The 18,301-nt window shown below is 36.0% G+C and overlaps 1 protein-coding gene across 9 annotated transcripts in view; it reads left to right on the top strand.

Moving 5' to 3' along the window:
- Window positions 1-18,301, top strand: part of LOC106059132 (furin-like) — a 190,274-nt gene that overhangs the window by 155,088 nt on the left and 16,885 nt on the right. For all 9 annotated transcript variants that reach the window (XM_056004098.1, XM_056004097.1, XM_056004116.1 and 6 more), the window contains 7 exons: window positions 17-105; window positions 11,906-12,078; window positions 12,335-12,547; window positions 13,415-13,515; window positions 13,795-13,898; window positions 16,127-16,244; window positions 17,213-17,517. In XM_056004098.1, the coding sequence (XP_055860073.1) occupies window positions 17-105; window positions 11,906-12,078; window positions 12,335-12,547; window positions 13,415-13,515; window positions 13,795-13,898; window positions 16,127-16,244; window positions 17,213-17,517 (1,103 nt within the window). The remainder of the gene's footprint in view (window positions 1-16; window positions 106-11,905; window positions 12,079-12,334; window positions 12,548-13,414; window positions 13,516-13,794; window positions 13,899-16,126; window positions 16,245-17,212; window positions 17,518-18,301) is intronic.

Genomic DNA, 18,301 nt, shown 5'->3' with positions numbered 1-18,301 from the left:
TATTATTTGATTTCAGACATGGGACTCGTTGTGCCGGGGAAGTTGCGGCCCACGCTGACAACAATGTCTGTGGCCTTGGCGTGGCTTACAATGCCAGAATCGGAGGTGAGTCTCTTGACACTAACATAAGCACGCTGACATGACCTTTAAATGCTGTCGCATGAAGGGTGTTGATAAGCAAGCTTATGTGAAAATGCTGTTGAAATTGCTCGGGAAGTAGTGGAAAGCGGAGTGCTGGATGTCTTGGCTCCTAACATATAGTATTGCGACCTAGACTTAAGTTGACAGTTACAGTAATGAAATAAAATTCAAGCTACCCTTCAGTTGGTATTTAATCAAAAAGGAACTGAGTTTAATAATTAAATTCCTGAAGAATATCTGAACAATTGTTGAAAAATGCATATATTTCTCTTACAATTCACGTATACATTTAATGTTTGTCGGATGACGTGTGTATGTGTCCTCTTTGTGTGTGTCCCCTTTGTGTGTCCCCTTTGTGTGTGTCCTCTTTGCGTGTGTCCTCTTTGTGTGTGTCCTCTTTATGTGTGTCCCTTTTGTGTGTCCTCTTTGTGTGTGTCCTCTTTGTGTGTGTCCTCTTTGTGTGTGTCCTCTTTGTGTGTGTCCCCTTTGTGTGTGTCCTCTTTATGTGTGTCCCCTTTGTGTATCTTCATTATGAAGTTCACCAAAATGAAATGGTTTTTATTATTTCTTTAAATAAAAAAAAAAACTTTTAAAGTGAGGTGACCACACTAACAGCTCACAGGTTTTCCTCTCTATACACACCTCCACTCTTTCTGTGCCTCATCTCTGGGTAGCCTCTTCACATCTATTCACTCACGTCCATTTCTCTCTATACATACCTCCTCTCCTCTCTATACCTATCTCCTCTCCTCTCTATACTTACTTCCTCTTCTTTCTGTACCTGTCTCCTCTCTCCTCTATACCTACCTCCTCTCCCCTCTATACCTACTTCCTCTTCTTCCTCTTGCCTCTATACCAGTGTTTCTCAAACTTTTTTGTCTGGCGGCACAGTAAAAAAACTACAAAAATTTCGCGGCACACCACGAAGAGCAACAGTTGTTTTATAATAAAAAAGAAAAAAGATTTTACCCGTTTTTAAGTATCACATTTAATGTGAAGGGTGTGCCTGTTTTTGAGAGCAAATTCGATCTAATCGAGACTCCAGAGCCGACAAACAAATTCGCATTTCATCGTCTATTGTAAGAAGTCTTTCTCTTTTCTTAGACTTGATTTCAGTCAGTGCTGAAAATCCAAACTCACAAAACCATGAAGATGCAAGTGGAAGAATTATTTTGATTGCTTTTAAACTGATTGCAGGATATAACTTGTTGATTGAAATCCAAAAGACATCCAGGCTTTTCTCGGCAAAACTTAAGAACTGCATCGTTTTTTAAATCTATGAGCTGTTCTGCTTCTTCAGTTGTCAGATTTGTAGCTTCATTGTTTCCAAATGGATAGCTGACCCATCCATATTCATTACTTCCAATTGTTGGAAAGTAATGCTGCAATGCTGACTGCAGGTGTGTCAAAGTGTCCAGAATTTCGGGGGTGATTTCTTCATTTGAAGCACATTCATTGTAAGTAGGAAAGCAGTCGAAGACTCCTTTCGATATCTTACTTTGCCACAAAGACAATTTTTCCCCAAATGACTTCAGTTTTGAGGATGCAGTGATGATGGTTTCCGATGGTCCTTGAAGACTTAAATTCAATGAATTTAATTTATCAAATAAATCAGAGAGAAATGTCACCTTAACCCACCAGATCTCGTCATGAATTGAAAATCCAAAGTCTTTTCTTTTCAGCCTCCAAGAATGAGATCAACTCGGTCTTGAGTTGGACGACACGTTTTAACACTTTTCCCCTGGAGAGCCAACGAACGTTGGTATGATACAGAAGACATTTGTAGTCTGAATCCATTGCTTCACAGAGCTGAGAGAAACGTCAGGATGCAAGCAGTCGAGATATGATGAAGTTTACAACTTCAATCACTTGATCCAGAACAGACATCAAATTTTTCGGCAAAGATTTGAAGGCAAGAGCTTCTCTGTGAATCATGCAGTGAACAACTAATACATTTGGATTTTCTTGACGTACAAGAGTGACGAATCCCTTTCTATTTCCCTGCATGGAAGGACAGCCATCGATGCAAACGCTGACACAGTTTCTCCACTGTAGTTTGAATAGCAAAATGTTTTCGTTCACCACTTTGAAAATATCTTCGCCTTTGGTCGTAGTTGGTAAGTCTTTGTAAAATAAGAATTCGTTGACACATTTTTCATTCTTTATGAACCGAATAAAAGCTAGCAGCTGGGCTTTGTCGCTAACGTCTGTGGATTCATCAACTTGAAGAGACCACAGCAGAGACACTTCATCGTCAGTCACGTCGAAGTGTTCGCAGATTTGATCTTGTAAATCTGACGATAAGTCTTCAATTCTGCGCGAGATAGTATTATTTGACAAAGGAACTTTTTTAATTTTTTCGGCGGCATCGGGTCCAAGAATAGTTTCAACAACTATTGCTAAAGCTGGTGCAATGACTGATTCAGCCTCTGTGTGTGCTTTCTTGCGTTTTGCTAATAACTGAGCTATATTATAACTTGCAATTAATCCCTTTTCTGGCAGCTTTAGGTAGTTCGTAAGTTTCTTAGCTTGTTTATTTTGTTGAGCCCTGATGTTTTCAAAGTATTCCTTCGGTTGCGCTTTTACAGCTGGATGTTTTGTTTCCATGTGTCTCTTCAATTTGCTTGGAACAAGCGCCTCATTCGACAGAGTTGCATTGCAGATCAGATAGAATGGCAATGGAGCATCTTCAGTTCCCTGAAGATATGAAACCATATCCGATGTAATCTTCTTTGTACCTTCGTTTGGTTCCTTGCTTTTCATTTAACGCTTGCGCAGTTTCATTCTTGCTAACGTATTTCTCCATGGATAACAATGAATAATGCTTATTGATAATTTGTTATTATTAAAATTCACCTAAACAATTTACATGAAACGCATCGCTTATTATTTGTAATAGTAGGCTAGTACAGACTAACAAACACTTGCTTGTCTGTTTAAAGTTTAAATGCTGGTTTATTCAAGTTAGATCGTCCATATATATAGGCTTAAAAGGAATTCAATTACTCCCCCCCCCCTATCTGTTAATGAGCACATTCTTTCAACATGCCAGCATTGTGGGTTACTGGGTTACACTAACAGGACGGGGCTGACAAAACAATAACATTTACTATCACATTATTATCGTAACCAATTCAAGAACTGACGTGAGTCTGCTAAGGCGGCCTACATTTGAGTCATTATAATAATATTTGTATAGTGGACAATGCCATAACGGCCATAACCTGAAGAGCTAACAACCCTTTCCGTCAATATGGAGCGACCCACTACTATTACTGGTCATTGCAAATGGGGATGTCATCGCAACGTAAAAAAAAATAAATTTACTAGTAGGCAGATTGTGTAACGCTGCACTTGTGGCTTTCTGAAAACTCCCGCGGCACACCTGCAAATCTTCGGCGGCACACTAGTGTGCCGCGGCACACAGTTTGAGAAACACTGCTCTATACCTATCTCCTCTCATTTACTCTCACACCTCCTCTTTACAAACATCTTTTCTTTTCACTCATTCTCTCTACAACACCTCTCTCATCTCCTTAGACAGCTCCTCTTGAGTCTACACACAGTCATAATCTCTCTACACTGTACATACTACTCTCACACACAGAGAATGAAGGAAAGAGTTATAGAGGTGCCCACACGACTATCTAGTGTACTTTCTGGCCTGTGATGTCAATGTGCTACAATCTCAATGTCCTTTTAGATTCCAAGTTTTGATGTCTGCTTAGTTCTAGTCTTCCATTGTTGATATCTGTTTGGTTCTAGTCTTCCATTGTTGATATCTGTTTGGTTCTAGTCTTCTAGTGTTGATATCTGTTTGATTCTAGTCTCCTAGTGTTGATATCTGTTTGATTCTAGTCTCCTAGTGTTAATATCTGTTTGGTTCTAGTCTCCCAGTGTTGATATCTATTTGGTTCTAGTGTTGATATCTGTTTGGTTCTAGTCTTCTAGTGTTGATATCTGTTTGGTTCTAGTGTTGATATCTGTTTGGTTCTAGTCTTCTAGTGTTGATATCTGTTTGGTTCTAGTGTTGATATCTGTTTGGTTCTAGTCTTCTAGTGTTGATATCTGTTTGATTCTAATCTCCTAGTGTTGATATCTGTTTGGTTCTAGTCTTCTAGTGTTGATATCTGTTTGGTTCTAGTGTTGATATCTGTTTGGTTCTAGTCTTCTAGTGTTGATATCTGTTTGATTCTAGTCTCCTAGTGTTGATATCTGTTTGATTCTAGTCTCCTAGTGTTGATATCTGTTTGGTTCTAGTCTCCCAGTGTTGATATCTATTTGGTTCTAGTGTTGATATCTGTTTGGTTCTAGTCTTCTAGTGTTGATATCTGTTTGGTTCTAGTGTAGATATCTGTTTGATTCTAGTCTCCTAGTGTTGATATATGTTTGATTCTAGTCTCCTAGTGTTGATATCTGTTTGATTCTAGTCTCCCAGTGTTGATATCTATTTGGTTCTAGTGTTGATATCTGTTTGGTTCTAGTCTCCCAGTGTTAATATCTGTTTGGTTCTAGTCTCCCAGTGTTGATATCTGTTTGATTCTAGTCTCCCAGTGTTGATATCTGTTTGATTCTAGTCTCCCAGTGTTGATATCTGTTTGGTTCTAGTCTCCCAGTGTTGATATCTGTTTGGTTCTAGTGTTGATATCTGTTTGGTTCTAGTCTCCTAGTGTTGATATCTGTTTGGTTCTAGTCTCCTAGTGTTGATATCTGTTTGGTTCTAGTGTTGATATCTGTTTGGTTCTAGTCTCCCAGTGTTAATATCTGTTTGATTCTAGTCTCCTAGTGTTGATATCTATTTGGTTCTAGTGTTGATATCTGTTTGGTTCTAGTCTCCCAGTGTTGATATCTGTTTGACTTGTTGATATCTGTTTGATTCTAGTCTCCTAGTGTTGATATCTGTTTGATTCTAGTCTCCCAGTGTTGATATCTGTTTGGTTCTAGTCTCCCAGTGTTGATATCTGTTTGGTTCTAGTGTTGATATCTGTTTGGTTCTAGTCTCCTAGTGTTGATATCTGTTTGGTTCTAGTCTCCTAGTGTTGATATCTGTTTGGTTCTAGTCTCACAGTGTTGATATCTATTTGGTTCTAGTGTTGATATCTGTTTGGTTCTAGTCTCCCAGTGTTGATATCTGTTTGGTTCTAGTCTCACAGTGTTGATATCTGTTTGGTTCTAGTCTCCCAGTGTTGATATCTGTTTGGTTCTAGTGTTGATATCTGTTTGGTTCTAGTCTCCCAGTGTTGATATCTGTTTGGTTCTAGTGTTGATATCTGTTTGATTCTAGTCTCCCAGTGTTGATATCTGTTTGATTCTAGTCTCCCAGTGTTGATATCTGTTTGATTCTAGTCTCCTAGTGATGATATCTGTTTGGTTCTAGTCTCCCAGTGTTGATATCTATTTGATTCTAGTCTCCTAGTGTTGATATCTGTTTGATTCTAGTCTCCTAGTGTTGATATCTGTTTGGTTCTAGTGTTGATATCTATTTGATTCTAGTCTCCTAGTGTTGATATCTGTTTGATTCTAGTCTCCTAGTGTTGATATCTGTTTGATTCTAGTCTCCTAGTGTTGATGTCTGTTTGATTCTAGTCTCCTAGTGTTGATATCTGTTTGATTCTAGTCACCTAGTGTTGATATCTATTTGGTTCTAGTCTCCTAGTGTTGATATCTGTTTGGTTCTAGTCTCCTAGTGTTGATATCTGTTTGGTTCTAGTCTCACAGTGTTGATATCTATTTGGTTCTAGTGTTGATATCTGTTTGGTTCTAGTCTCCCAGTGTTAATATCTGTTTGGTTCTAGTCTCCCAGTGTTGATATCTGTTTGATTCTAGTCTCCCAGTGTTGATATCTGTTTGGTTCTAGTCTCCCAGTGTTGATATCTGTTTGGTTCTAGTGTTGATATCTGTTTGGTTCTAGTCTCCTAGTGTTGATATCTGTTTGGTTCTAGTCTCACAGTGTTGATATCTATTTGGTTCTAGTGTTGATATCTGTTTGGTTCTAGTCTCCCAGTGTTAATATCTGTTTGATTCTAGTCTCCTAGTGTTGATGCCTGTTTGATTCTAGTCTCCTAGTCTTGATATCTGTTTGATTCTAGTCTCCTAGTGTTGATATCTGTTTGATTCTAGTCACCTAGTGTTGATATCTATTTGACTTGTTGATATCTGTTTGATTCTAGTCTCCTAGTGTTGATATCTGTTTGATTCTAGTCTCCCAGTGTTGATATCTGTTTGGTTCATGTCTCCCAGTGTTGATATCTGTTTGGTTCTAGTGTTGATATCTGTTTGGTTCTAGTCTCCTAGTGTTGATATCTGTTTGGTTCTAGTCTCCTAGTGTTGATATCTATTTGGTTCTAGTGTTGATATCTGTTTGGTTCTAGTCTCCCAGTGTTGATATCTGTTTGGTTCTAGTCTCACAGTGTTGATATCTGTTTGGTTCTAGTCTCCCAGTGTTGATATCTGTTTGGTTCTAGTGTTGATATCTGTTTGGTTCTAGTCTCCCAGTGTTGATATCTGTTTGGTTCTAGTGTTGATATCTGTTTGATTCTAGTCTCCCAGTGTTGATATCTGTTTGATTCTAGTCTCCCAGTGTTGATATCTGTTTGATTCTAGTCTCCTAGTGATGATATCTGTTTGGTTCTAGTGTTGATATCTATTTGATTCTAGTCTCCTAGTGTTGATATCTGTTTGATTCTAGTCTCCTAGTGTTGATATCTGTTTGATTCTAGTCTCCTAGTGTTGATGTCTGTTTGATTCTAGTCTCCTAGTGTTGATATCTGTTTGATTCTAGTCACCTAGTGTTGATATCTATTTGGTTCTAGTCTCCTAGTGTTGATATCTGTTTGGTTCTAGTCTCCTAGTGTTGATATCTGTTTGGTTCTAGTCTCACAGTGTTGATATCTATTTGGTTCTAGTGTTGATATCTGTTTGGTTCTAGTCTCCCAGTGTTAATATCTGTTTGGTTCTAGTCTCCCAGTGTTGATATCTGTTTGATTCTAGTCTCCCAGTGTTGATATCTGTTTGGTTCTAGTCTCCCAGTGTTGATATCTGTTTGGTTCTAGTGTTGATATCTGTTTGGTTCTAGTCTCCCAGTGTTAATATCTGTTTGGTTCTAGTCTCCCAGTGTTAATATCTGTTTGATTCTAGTCTCCTAGTGTTGATGCCTGTTTGATTCTAGTCTCCTAGTCTTGATATCTGTTTGATTCTAGTCTCCCAGTGTTGATATCTGTTTGGTTCTAGTCTCCCAGTGTTGATATCTGTTTGGTTCTAGTGTTGATATCTGTTTGGTTCTAGTCTCCTAGTGTTGATATCTGTTTGGTTCTAGTCTCACAGTGTTGATATCTATTTGGTTCTAGTGTTGATATCTGTTTGGTTCTAGTCTCCCAGTGTTGATATCTGTTTGATTCTAGTCTCCCAGTGTTGATATCTGTTTGATTCTAGTCTCCCAGTGTTGATATCTGTTTGGTTCTAGTCTCCCAGTGTTGATATCTGTTTGATTCTAGTCTCCCAGTGTTGATATCTGTTTGGTTCTAGTCTCCCAGTGTTGATATCTGTTTGGTTCTAGTGTTGATATCTGTTTGGTTCTAGTCTCCTAGTGTTGATATCTGTTTGGTTCTAGTCTCCTAGTGTTGATATCTGTTTGGTTCTAGTCTCACAGTGTTGATATCTATTTGGTTCTAGTGTTGATATCTGTTTGGTTCTAGTCTCCCAGTGTTGATATCTGTTTGGTTCTAGTCTCCCAGTGTTGATATCTGTTTAGTTCTAGTGTTGATATCTGTTTGGTTCTAGTCTCCCAGTGTTAATATCTGTTTGGTTCTAGTCTCCCAGTGTTGATATCTGTTTGGTTCTAGTGTTGATATCTGTTTGGTTCTAGTGTTGATATCTGTTTGGTTCTAGTCCCCCAGTGTTAATATCTGTTTGGTTCTAGTCTCCCAGTGTTGATTTCTGTTTGGTTCTAGTGTTGATATCTGTTTGATTCTAGTCTCCTAGTGTTGATATCTGTTTGATTCTAGTCTCCTAGTGTTGATATCTGTTTGATTCTAGTCTCCCAGTGTTGATATCTGTTTGGTTCTAGTCTCCTAGTGTTGATATCTGTTTGGTTCTAGTCTCACAGTGTTGATATCTATTTGGTTCTAGTGTTGATATCTGTTTGGTTCTAGTCTCCCAGTGTTGATATCTGTTTGATTCTAGTCTCCCAGTGTTGATATCTGTTTGGTTCTAGTCTCCCAGTGTTGATATCTGTTTGGTTCTAGTGTTGATATCTGTTTGGTTCTAGTCTCCTAGTGTTGATATCTGTTTGGTTCTAGTCTCACAGTGTTGATATCTATTTGGTTCTAGTGTTGATATCTGTTTGGTTCTAGTCTCCCAGTGTTAATATCTGTTTGATTCTAGTCTCCTAGTGTTGATGCCTGTTTGATTCTAGTCTCCTAGTCTTGATATCTGTTTGATTCTAGTCTCCTAGTGTTGATATCTGTTTGATTCTAGTCACCTAGTGTTGATATCTATTTGGTTCTAGTCTCCTAGTGTTGATATCTGTTTGGTTCTAGTCTCCTAGTGTTGATATCTGTTTGGTTCTAGTCTCACAGTGTTGATATCTATTTGGTTCTAGTGTTGATATCTGTTTGGTTCTAGTCTCCCAGTGTTAATATCGGTTTGGTTCTAGTCTCCCAGTGTTGATATCTGTTTGATTCTAGTCTCCCAGTGTTGATATCTGTTTGATTCTAGTCTCCCAGTGTTGATATCTGTTTGATTCTAGTCTCCCAGTGTTGATATCTGTTTGATTCTAGTCTCCCAGTGTTGATATCTGTTTGGTTCTAGTCTCCCAGTGTTGATATCTGTTTGATTCTAGTCTCCCAGTGTTGATATCTGTTTGGTTCTAGTCTCCCAGTGTTGATATCTGTTTGGTTCTAGTGTTGATATCTGTTTGGTTCTAGTCTCCTAGTGTTGATATCTGTTTGGTTCTAGTCTCCTAGTGTTGATATCTGTTTGGTTCTAGTCTCACAGTGTTGATATCTATTTGGTTCTAGTGTTGATATCTGTTTGGTTCTAGTCTCCCAGTGTTGATATCTGTTTGGTTCTAGTCTCCCAGTGTTGATATCTGTTTGGTTCTAGTGTTGATATCTGTTTGGTTCTAGTCTCCCAGTGTTAATATCTGTTTGGTTCTAGTCTCCCAGTGTTGATATCTGTTTGGTTCTAGTGTTGATATCTGTTTGGTTCTAGTGTTGATATCTGTTTGGTTCTAGTCCCCCAGTGTTAATATCTGTTTGGTTCTAGTCTCCCAGTGTTGATTTCTGTTTGGTTCTAGTCTCCTAGTGTTGATATCTGTTTGATTCTAGTCTCCTAGTGTTGATATCTGTTTGGTTCTAGTCTCCCAGTGTTGATATCTGTTTGGTTCTAGTGTTGATATCTGTTTGGTTCTAGTCTCCCAGTGTTGATATCTGTTTGGTTCTAGTGTTGATATCTGTTTGGTTCTAGTCTCCCAGTGTTGATATCTGTTTGGTTCTAGTGTTGATATCTGTTTTATTCTAGTCTCCCAGTGTTGATATCTGTTTGGTTCTAGTGTTGATATCTATTTGATTCTAGTCTCCTAGTGTTGATATCTGTTTGATTCTAGTCTCCTAGTGTTGATATCTGTTTGATTCTAGTCTCCTAGTGTTGATATCTGTTTGATTCTAGTCTCCTAGTGTTGATATCTGTTTGGTTCTAGTCTCCTAGTGTTGATGTCTGTTTGATTCTAGTCTCCTAGTGTTGATGTGTGTTTGATTCTAGTCTCCTAGTGTTGATATCTGTTTGGTTCTCGTCTCCTAGTGTTGATATCTGTTTGGTTCTAGTCTCCTAGTGTAGATGTCTGTTTGATTCTAGTCTCCTAGTGTTGATGTCTGTTTGATTCTAGTCTCCTAGTGTAGATGTCTGTTTGATTCTAGTCTCCTAGTGTTGATATCTGTTTGGTTCTAGTCTCCTAGTGTTGATATGTTTGATTCTAGTCTCCTAGTGTTGATATCTGTTTGGTTCTAGTGTTGATATCTATTTGATTCTAGTCTCCTAGTGTTGATATCTGTTTGATTCTAATCTCCTAGTGTTGATATCTTTTTGATTCAAGTCTCCCAGTGTTGATATCTGTTTGATTCTAGTCTCCCAGTGTTGATTTCTGTTTGATTCTAGTCTCCTAGTGTTGATATCTGTTTGATTCTAGTCTCCTAGTGTTGATATCTATTTGGTTCTAGTCTCCTAGTGTTGATATCTATTTGGTTCTAGTCTCCCAGTGTTGATATCTGTTTGGTTCTAGTGTTGATATCTATTTGATTCTAGTCTCCTAGTGTTGATATCTGTTTGATTCTAGTCTCCTAGTGTTGATATCTGTTTGATTCTAGTCTCCTAGTGTTGATATCTGTTTGGTTCTAGTCTCCTAGTGTTGATGTCTGTTTGATTCTAGTCTCCTAGTGTTGATATCTGTTTGGTTCTCGTCTCCTAGTGTTGATATCTGTTTGGTTCTAGTCTCCTAGTGTAGATGTCTGTTTGATTCTAGTCTCCTAGTGTTGATGTCTGTTTGATTCTAGTCTCCTAGTGTAGATGTCTGTTTGATTCTAGTCTCCTAGTGTTGATATCTGTTTGGTTCTAGTCTCCTAGTGTTGATATGTTTGATTCTAGTCTCCTAGTGTTGATATCTGTTTGGTTCTAGTGTTGATATCTATTTGATTCTAGTCTCCTAGTGTTGATATCTGTTTGATTCTAATCTCCTAGTGTTGATATCTGTTTGATTCTAGTCTCCTAGTGTTGATATCTGTTTGATTCTAGTCTCCCAGTGTTGATATTTGTTTGGTTCTAGTCTCCCAGTGTTGATTTCTGTTTGATTCTAGTCTCCCAGTGTTGATATCTGTTTGGTTCTAGTGTTGATATCTGTTTGATTCTAGTCTCCCAGTGTTGATTTCTGTTTGATTCTAGTCTCCTAGTGTTGATATCTGTTTGATTCTAGTCTCCTAGTGTTGATATCTATTTGGTTCTAGTCTCCTAGTGTAGATGTCTGTTTGATTCTAGTCTCCTAGTGTTGATGTCTGTTTGATTCTAGTCTCCTAGTGTAGATGTCTGTTTGATTCTAGTCTCCTAGTGTTGATATCTGTTTGGTTCTAGTCTCCTAGTGTTGATATGTTTGATTCTAGTCTCCTAGTGTTGATATCTGTTTGGTTCTAGTGTTGATATCTATTTGATTCTAGTCTCCTAGTGTTGATATCTGTTTGATTCTAATCTCCTAGTGTTGATATCTGTTTGATTCTAGTCTCCTAGTGTTGATATCTGTTTGATTCTAGTCTCCTAGTGTTGATATCTTTTTGATTCAAGTCTCCCAGTGTTGATATCTGTTTGATTCTAGTCTCCTAGTGTTGATATCTGTTTGATTCTAGTCTCCTAGTGTTGATATCTATTTGGTTCTAGTCTCCTAGTGTTGATATCTATTTGGTTCTAGTCTCCCAGTGTTGATGTCTGTTGGGCTCTAAATTCTGATGATGTCTATTGGGCTCTAAATTCTGATGATGTCTGCAAGGCTCTTAGTGTTATTAATTATTTTATTCTGAATTCTGTTTCACTTTTGGTTGCAATCATTTTTATTTGTCCTTATTTTATTGCATGAGTAATTTTATTGATATGTTTTTATTGCTTTATTGAGGTTAATTATCAGTAAAATTGACAATATTTTGTTGATTTGTCTTTGTTTTTCTACTTGAACTAAAGATGTTGTTTACTAAATCATATTCAAAGATGGCCATCTTGTCTTATCTAGGTGTGCGGATGTTAGATGGCGATGTTACTGACTCTGTGGAAGCCCAGTCCCTGGGGCTCAATTTTGATCATATTCACATTTATAGCGCCAGCTGGGGTCCAGATGATGATGGAAGAACTGTGGACGGGCCAGCAACACTTGCTCGGAAAGCATTTTATGATGGAATTACCAGGGCAAGTTAAAGAGTGATAGAGTAGTGTTTATTTAAACACTTTTTTTATGAGCTGTTTAGTCTGAATTGTAAAATAATCAGTTTTACTGTCTCAATAACACTTCTTTTTAATCCACATTTTGTTTCCTTGCCCTCTTTAGTTTAACTTTCTTTATTTTAACTTTCTTTAGTTTAATGTTCTTTAGTTTAACTTTCTTTAGTTTCAAGAATAAGAAATTAAACATTATACTTTTTTTCTCTGTTAAAAAATAATCTAGGGTCGTAAAGGTCTAGGCTCCATCTATGTCTGGGCCAGTGGAAATGGTGGCAGAGATTCAGACAACTGCAATTGTGATGGGTACACCAACAGCATCTACACCATCTCCATCAGCAGCGCTACAGAGAATGGGCACATTCCATGGTACTCAGAAGCTTGTTCCTCCACCCTGGCCACAACCTACAGCAGTGGTTCTGGTGGAGAGAAACAGATTGTGAGTACTGAGGTCTAATGTTTAGTGATATTATAATTAGGACATTGACCCTCTCCGCACAGGCCTGACTTTTAAAAATGTAGTACTATAATCTCTTTTTTTTATTTTTAAGTAACGGTAATTCTCAGCACCTCATCTGTATCTCTGATGTGTGGCCTAGTGGCAAAAACTACTTGGCTAACTATCAAGGGGCTCGAGTTAGAATCCCAACTTGAGCTGAGTTGTGTTTAGTGAGGCCAGAAACCTTTTCCCCATTCCCACCCCCCCCCTACTGGTCCACAGCAATCTAAACATATTATTAGCATACAAGTTTGGCTATACAAAAAAAAAAACCCATGAAGTTAACCATTCAGCCATTAAATGGCAACATCAATTTTTTTAAATTACAAAATTAATATATGAAATATGTCATTCAGCAGCTATATAAATATCACATTCTGAAAAACAAAGAAGATCATCTCTGCAACTAATCTGAAACTTTTGTATTTTACTTGAGCATGTTGCCTAGTTTATAGCTGAAAATATTTAGAAATATTTCAAGTTTTATTAGATAGTGAACATGAAATGTGTGTGCACTTAACAATGATTTGTCTATTTACAACATGTGTCATTGTAATTTGTACATAATAAAAAGTCACTTTCAGTTTCACATTGATTAAATCACCAAGAAATTGTTAACAATTTAGTCTCTTTTTAGAAAAGAATTATCACCTGCACCTACCCTGCACACAATAGAAAATATTTGATGTTACATGTCACTAATGAGTAAATAGAAGTTGTCTGAGGCAATTGTTTCTACTATTGTTACCTTACAGCCTTATAGACAAAACTACTTACAATTTTTGTGTCTCCATTTGTTTCAATTAGGTGACAACAGACTTGAGGAAAAGTTGTACAGAAACTCACACTGGGACCTCAGGAAGTGCACCACTTGCTGCTGGAATAATAGCACTGGCACTAGAGGCTAAGTAAGTTACTTCATGAACAGACTTTGTGTTCAAATTGACATTGGTGCTTAAAGCTTTAGAATTTTGTTTCATCAATGAACTCCTTCAACCTGGAAGCAATGGAACTCTTCTGTCTCGGTAGCTTAGTTCTTGTTGAATGAGTTGTATATGAAATATATGGATCAGTTTTTATACTGAAAGAAAAGTTAAGTTTGGTTAGCATATTAAGAGAAATGTTATGACTGAATTAATATTCAAATGAAATGAGTTGATTGAAGTTGATCTGTTTGTGTGTTACAGCCCAATGTTGACCTGGCGAGACATGCAACACATTGTCGTGGAAACAGCTAAAGCAGACAATCTGAATGCTCCAGACTGGGCTTTTAATGGAGTTGGGAAAAAAGGTTATCTAGACTAATTGATTCTTTCCTTTTATGGCAATATATTTACTGTTCACTAATCACCTTGCTTCTTATCACTTCACTGAAAAAAAATTCATACACATCAAATGGTCACATACTTTGGTCCAAGCATACCATTTTGTACTGCATCCATGGGGATTCATATATTCTTATATGTTACCAGCAAAGTGCCAAATCCTGCATTCTATAGATGGCTAATGCTTGAAGATTTCAGGCAAAGTGAGAAGTAATTTCTCATTTTCTTCTTTGCCTAGGCATTGTATAAAATGATTAGGCATTGTATAGAATGATTAGGCATTGTATAGAATGACTAGAACTACTTCAGGCAAACTATGAAATGAAAAGTATTTTATCAATCAAAATAAAATGTCATGCATGGAGCATGTATGATAAAATTGGTCTAAACAGTCATTTTGTCTGAGAAATATATAAGATAATATGTAATTTTACAGCCTTTGATCTACTTACTTTTTTTTTATTAATTTTTGTGCTTCTATTAGTTTGAATGTGTTTGGGAAGCCCCAGTGGGTCACACACATAAACATAAGATAATAAGAAGCAAAGCCAGAGAGAGAGTTAGGAAATACAATAAAAACATGTACAGACAGAACATGTGGTAGACGATACTTTATCTTAATTTATCGACAGATTTTTTTTTATTACCCTTTTATTTTATAAATGAAGACAACTATTGGAATATTATTATATTCATTTTTTTTGTATTTGTATTTAAGGAGAAACTAACAAAAATATTGAAAAGCCTTTAAGAGTCTTAGAAGTTTCATTGATCTTCTGTTACTGTTGCTTGTAGAAGGTTTTACCCTATCCAAAAAGTTTCTTCATGTTTTAATTTCTCATTGTAGACTAGCTAGAAGAAACTAAACAAAATATATTTACTAATGTGTATTATTATTTGAAAATAAGATTAGTTGATTATTAGTTGTATAATTATTTTAAAAATTGAATTTCCGTTAAGTGTTGTATAAAGACATGAGGGCCTACAAGTGTATTCTTAGTCTTAAGAAATTCTGTTTTTAATTGTTCTTCCTTTTTCTCATTTATTTTTATTTTATTTATAAAATCTTTCAAAATAAACACATTTTCTACTTGACCTGATGTAGGCAAAGTGACAAAGTAACAAATGGAGAATCATTTCTTTTTTTGCCCTAAAATGCCAGGCATTCTAAATGACATCACACAAGGGAGACAACTAATTAAATATATATTTCTTAGAATATTGTAATTTACAAGTTCTTGGAAATCCAATTAAAACTGTTCACTATAATAGTTCTTAGTCTATCTCTGGCCCATTTTTTTTTTATTTTTGCAATCTATTGGTAGAATCAGTTTTTTTTATGTTAGACATTTATAGTCATTTAAATATTGAACTAGCCTAAGATTGTTATATCATTAAAGTGAGTTTATCTTACTAATACATTTTCATAATAATACAAATACGGATAGCAATGTATCCTGTCTATGGTTTTTCTTTTTAAATGAATGAGTTTTTTTTTAAAACTGGGCTAGGACTGTGATGAGTGACATTCATTCCATCTCTTACATGCATGGTATCTTTAAAATTGTCTGAAAATGTTTCTTGTATCTGCTACTCTAAGAAGAACTCTGTAGAACTAAAGATGTATGATAATGCTGAAACAATGATGTAATAGCATAAAAATATTTAGAAACATTCTGAACTTTTGACTCAGTTGCTTTGAATGCAGTTTGGGTCTTCATATTCCAATGTTTTTAAAATGTCTGCTATTTAACCTGCTTAAATGTGTCAGCTTAGAGAGTTGAAAATGTTAATTATAATGCTTTGAGCTATTTATAATCATGAGTAAAAAATTTTTGCTCTCACGCTATTGGCATACTTCAGTAAAAAAATGTATTAGAACATAATGAGGCAGTAGCTAATTTCATAAATCACTCAAAGAAATTGTTCTTCCAAAGTCTCTAAGTCTAGTTTTGCCATGTCTAAGCATCTGTGATTCATTAGAAAAGAAGATAGATGTATTCTATCTATAAAAAAAAATAGAGATAGAATAACAGACTTGCTTTATTATAGATAGTGTTTTTAATAGATTTTTTCTATGCACTTTATTTAAATGAGCGATATATTAAGATTGTATCTTATATTTTGTATGCATATAAGAATCAACAGTTTAATTTGTTTTGCTTATTTTAAGTATTTTTCTTTCTCATTTAAGTGAGCCATTCCTTTGGTTTTGGTCTGATGGACGCAGCAGCGATGGTATCTTTGGCTCGGAACTGGACCACAGTACCTGCACAGCATATCTGTGAAATACGTTGCTCAGACCACAATAGGTAAAGTATCGATGTAAACATTACTAAAAAAACAAAATGGATCAAGATGTCTGTGTGTAGTCACTCAGTGAACTTCTCTGTATATTGTGTCTGTTCTATTTATGTGGATATTTTTTGTTTGTAATCACATCAAATTTCCAAAAACTATCATTACAGCGTCTTAGTCTTTTACTTCTTGTAACTGCTGATGGGGATTGCCATCCACTTCACTCCTCAAGTTATGCTGTTAACTTGTTTAAATAGGTTTTACTTTATCAAATAATAATTCAGTTATTTATAGCTGGATATGGTATCATATTAATTGGGGGGGGGGGGTCCTCTAAAACTCAAAATATTCATGTATATTTAAAATGTAAAATCTTTTATGGTTCTTCCTGTGTCCAGACATCCTTGAAGTTACTTAATATATTATGGTAGAAGTCTTAGTGATTTGTATTCATTTGATCACATAAAATTTGTCACCAGATAAGTGTTTTTTAAATTGATACCTAAGTTTGTATCCCAAAATAAATTAGACTGAAATCATGGTGAAATTAATTGTACACATTTCATCAGAGTTTCCCCAAAGTGTGCATGTGAAGTGAGCAATAAATACAACTGGTGAAAAAAAGTGCTTGTGGCTTAATGAAAAAATTGCTAATGGCTTGGTGGAAAAAAAATTTGCTTATTGCTTGATAAAAAAAAAAGATGTTTATTGCTTGGTAAAAAAAAAAGTGCTTATTGCTTGATGAAAAAAGTGCTAAAAAGCCTTTAAAACTAACACAATTCTGTAACTTGATAAATCACAGAAAATACTTTGCAAACACTTTTCATGCCAGCTCTGCTCTGTCTTTAACTTTTTTGTCATTGAATTTTATTTCAAGATGTTAACTCAAAGTTGCAGTGAACTATCTAGCTCTAATTTAGTCTTACCTAAAGAATTCTTCACTCCACAGTATTTAATCTTGCTCAATGTGTCTGCTTTTCAGTCGCATTATTCCAACCAATGGTAAGATATTTGTCCCACTAACTACAGATGGCTGTGAACATACTGTCAACCATGTCAAATACCTGGAGCATGTCCAAGCTCGTATCACGCTCAGCTCCTACCGCCGTGGCGAAATTAGAATTTTCCTCTCCTCTCCCTCTAACACCCGCTCCACACTCTTGGCCAAACGCACGAGAGATGTGTCGAAGGAGGGTTTCAACAACTGGGCTTTCATGACCACTCACAACTGGGGAGAACCAGCTAAAGGGCAGTGGACTTTAGAAATTGAAAATGGGGCTAGCATAGGTAAGTGATATTTCTGTCTACTGCTTGATATGTTGGTGGTCAATCTGTAGTTCTCTGTTTGACTGTCTAGTTGTCTGCTTGTGGATGTGCATTTTGAATGTTTTCAATTGTTAATGTCCAGCACATCCTTAGATTGTTAATTGTATAATGTGTACTTCAAGACACTTCAAAGTGATCCTATTGCTTATATGCTTAGCAGCGAATGATCAATAAAATTTTGTCCTAAATTGTTTTCAAGTGTTCATTAATTATATTATTTGTCTAACAATTTTCATCAAATTGAAAGTTCATTTGCTTGGCCGCACACAATATTGGGACTATATCATTTAAAAAAAAATTGTTTACAATATGTAATGCAAAAATTCTTTTTAGTTAATAATTTTGTTAAAATAACTTTTTTAAAAGAAAATAGATCTCACTGTTTCAATAAGATTTTACTCTTAGATTAATGTTATGAACTTTGTTTTAGCTCACTCTATGTTAATACCTAACCCTTGTTACTCTAGTGTGCATGAATTTGAATTAGTTAGAAAAGTTCTTACTGCAGTCAAACTTGATTCTATCTATTAGTGAGATTTGTTTTGTTTATCAGGTATACATATCCCAACTTAACTACATTCTTACAAGCATGTATGCACTTTGTCTATTTATCAGTATAGGTCAGATCAATCTAATGTGGTTTGACTGCATGTATGTGACTTTTTGCTAATACAAATTTGGTTTCTCATACATTTTGTCACTTTGCACTGTGTTGCTTTTCAGTTTTAGGCCCAGGAGGGAGAAT

This window comes from Biomphalaria glabrata, chromosome 1 (genome assembly GCF_947242115.1).
Source record: "Biomphalaria glabrata chromosome 1, xgBioGlab47.1, whole genome shotgun sequence".
NCBI lineage: Eukaryota > Metazoa > Mollusca > Gastropoda > Planorbidae > Biomphalaria > Biomphalaria glabrata.
Note: the sequence above shows the minus strand (reverse complement) of the source record. Positions and strands in the feature narration are given on the sequence as shown.